Source organism: Halyomorpha halys, unplaced genomic scaffold (assembly GCF_000696795.3).
Source record: "Halyomorpha halys isolate HHAL.00 unplaced genomic scaffold, Hhal_1.1 Scaffold2628.1, whole genome shotgun sequence".
Taxonomy (NCBI): Eukaryota; Metazoa; Arthropoda; class Insecta; order Hemiptera; family Pentatomidae; genus Halyomorpha; species Halyomorpha halys.
The window spans coordinates 1-3,691 of NW_027106199.1; the positions used below are offsets into that span (position 1 = coordinate 1).

A 3,691-nucleotide genomic window follows, 5' to 3' on the forward strand; every position below is an offset into this window, starting at 1 on the left:
CATCCGCCTAAAGGAAGACAGGAGAAGACACCTACTACAGATGCACCGCTGAAAGATTACATGGAAGGGGTACAAATGGGTGACCATGATTGACCTCTAGCATATAATCATTCCATACATGCAGTTACGGGGTTTTCACCATTTGAGGTCCTCTTTGGGCTTCACGGACACCGGCGGGACTGTAAGGGCACGACAGCTGATGGGGGTGAAATACTGAATAATTACATTGCTCGAAGAAAGTTATGGGAAAAAGCACGCGGAAGAATCGAAAAGGAAAAAAACAGGAGGATGGCGCAGGAAAATCTTAAGGTCACAAACAGGATCAGAGATATCAAAATTGGGACGATCGTATATAGAAAGTTGGGTTCTAACAGGGGTAAGGAGATACAGCGATACGAGGGCCCATTCAAGGTGATAATCATTAGGGGGAATAATGTAGTTACGATAAAGATTATCCGAGAACCTAAAAAGAGGCGAACTGTCCATATTGAACGATTAAAACTTCCGGGAATGATAATATAGAGACTGGACTGTTCTCATATCACCTCCACTTGAAATGTAGTTATTTATTTAATTTTTTAATGTTGTGTTTTAGTTTATTTTTGACGTTTTTATTTTTTTATTATTTTATGTTGTTCATTTTATTGTACCAGAAATCTTTTTCTTTATTTTTAAGTTTAATTTATATGTTTATGTTTACTTTTGATCTACTTGTGAGTTTTTTTTTATTGTAAATAATTTTCCATATTTTTTCTATATATGTTATATTCTACAGTTTACGAGTTTTGTTCGTAAACTGGTGGGGGGAGTTACAGTCGTTGGTACTTCGATGTCAGCTGACTGAGCAGATCAGCTGATCATGTGTATATATAAAGATGTACTGAACCCAATAAAGCCTGTATGTTACAGCAGTTCAAACGTGTTACATCTTATTCCTTCTTCTCTTTTTTGACATTTTGACATTTATATATATATATAAGTTACGGTCTGAGTCAGCTGTTATTTCGATGTCAGCTGACTGAGGGGATCAGCTGATCGAGGGTATAAAAGAGATGTAGCGAACACAATAAATCTAGTATGTTACAGCAATTCACACGTGTTACATCTTATTCCTTCTTCTCTTTTTTGACATTTGGCTTTCGCCGATACTTAACTGGTGCCGAAACCCGGGAACTTTAGATACTGGATTAATTTTCAGTCTAAAAGAAAACAATTTTTTTTCATTGTTCTCTTTGAATTATGACCAGTAACGGATTAGTGAGAAAAGCAGTTCTGAACAAAGAGATTATGAACCAAAACAACCAACCTCAAGCTGCAGTCAACCAAACTCTCTTTAGGTACTCAGCCATTTCTGGCTCAAGTCTCCGATAATAATTAAAAGTTCCCAGCAACCTCCGAACTCCCTTTACATCCCTAGGCACTGCCATCTTCTGTATTGCTGCGACTTTATCTGCGTCGGGTTTAACTCCTTCCCTGGAGATCGTGTGGCCCAAAAAAATGATTTGCTCCTACCCCAAAGATGATTTATCTGCCGATAATTTGAGCCCAAATTGCCTGATTCTCTGGAATACGCTATGTAAATGTTGCACATGTTCGTCTTCGTTCTTACTGAACACTAGGAGATCATCCATGTAAATCTGGCATACTGATTCGTCTATTCCCCTCAAAGACTCGTCCATCAGGCGCTGGAAGGTTATAGGAGCATTTTTGAGGCCAAACGGCATCCTTGTAAATTCATAGTGGCCTCTCTCGAATGCGAATGGTGATCCTTAGGGTGTATCTTGATTTGATGATATCCGGCCTTCAAGTCCAATGTGCTGAATACCGTCGCCCCGCTTAGCCTGTCCAAAATGTCTTCAAATCTGGGGATTGGATACTTTTCGTCTATGGTATTCTCGTTCAGCTTCCTGAAATCTATCACCACTCTGTATTTTTTAGTGGTATCACCTGGAGCACTCTTCTTTTTAACCGCCCACAATGGACTATTGTAAATAGTTTTTTTATATCATATTTCTGCAATTATATTTTGTGTTCTCAAAAATTTAAGTACCGATTCTATAGTTTTGTCATCGTTTCTGAGGGCTGATGATATGTCAGGTTTCAATCCAAATCTGCTGAGTTGTGACGTAAAGTATAGGCATTCCTCAATGATGTGGCCAATTGTCATATTGTTACTTCAGTGTTTACATTTTGGTTGCGCCTCCTTTGTAATGAGGTAGGAATGAGTGAGTCTTGTGTGTCCTATTCTCAGTCTAGTGAGTACAACTTCTACTCTACGACATTTGCGGCTGGAGGTACTCCATGGTCTAACTTCCTTCTTTATAGTTTTCAGCTTACTCGCGGGGCTCTCGTTCCACATAAATTGCAACCCATCTGTAATTTCCCTTATGAGGGATCTGCTCATCTCTGTTGGAGTTAAAACGACTTTGCCGCGTCCCGGTTGCGTGAGTGCTTCTCTAGCAGCTCGATCAGCCAGTTCGTTTCCTGTGATTCCCGCGTGACTCGGAACCCACATTAATTGTACTGATATGCCCAGATTTACTAGGGTGGTTAAATAGTAATGGATCTTAGAAATTTTGTGGTGTTTCGGATACATGTAATCTATGGCTTTTAGCGAGCTTAGTGAATCTGTTACTATTATGATGTTGTTTTGGATCGAAGACAAACAGAAATATAATGCTGCTGCTATTGCATTTAGTTCAGCAATGAATATGTCACATAGCTTGTGTAGTTTGATTTTGTGCGTGCAATTTTTGATAACAAAAGCTAATGCTGTTGACTGTTCTGACTTAGATCCGTCTGTGAAGATTGTAAAGACTGTTGGCATGTTTTGGATAAGGCGAGAAAAATGAGCTTTATATCGAGAATGTTCAGTGTTGTGCTTCAAGTATTTCGAGAGTTCTAGAATAGTTTTAGGTCGTTGATGGGTCCAGGGTGGATGGTCATTTTCTGATTGATTAATTTTTGAGGTTTTAAGAAAAGAGATGGTCGAGGCGATTTTTTCTGACAGCGGAAGAGTTGAATTTCGTTTTACTTGAAAAATATTGGAAAACTTACCATTGAATATATATTTATGGGTCGGATGTTCTGTCTGTGGGTACAATTTTGAAGTGTAGCCTATGGCTAATTTTAATCTTCTAAATAAAAGAGGCAATTGTCCGGATTCAGCGCATAGGCTAAGAATAGGGCTTGTTCGAAATGCTCCGGTCGCTATTCGGATTCCGGCGTGATGGATCGTATCCAGCTTAGCTAGCACTTGGTAACGAGCCGATCCGTAGACGAATGATCCGTAGTCCATTTTTGAACGTATTAATGCCTTATAAAGTGTGAGTAAGCTAGTAGCTTAGTGAGCGAAGAATGTTTAGTTTTTTGGTACAGTTCGTTTTTAGTCTACAAATATGATGTTGCCACGTCAGTCTTTTCTCAAATGTTAAACCTAGAAATCTATGGTAATCAGCGTATGTTATTTGGGAGTTACTTAGAAATCGATCGGGTGACAGAGGTTTTTTCGACGGAGAATTGAATGTCGGTAGTGTGTGACCTGTTTGATCCTGTTTATTGCATTCTGTAATTTAAGTTGGATTTCGTGAATACTTCCAGATCGACAAAAAATTTCCAGATCGTCGGCAAACAAAAGAGGCTTAACTCCCCTAGGCAAATTCAGTCCTAATTCATTTATAGCTAAAGAAAA

General features: G+C 39.0%; 1 protein-coding gene across 1 annotated transcript; it reads right to left on the bottom strand.

Moving 5' to 3' along the window:
• Positions 1–2,176: 2,176 nt before the first annotated feature.
• LOC136795086 (uncharacterized) lies at positions 2,177–3,298 on the bottom strand. Its single transcript, XM_067044582.1, has one exon. It carries the CDS (start codon positions 3,296–3,298, stop codon positions 2,177–2,179), a length of 1,122 nt encoding a protein of 373 aa, XP_066900683.1.
• Between the last annotated feature and the right edge of the window lie 393 nt (positions 3,299–3,691).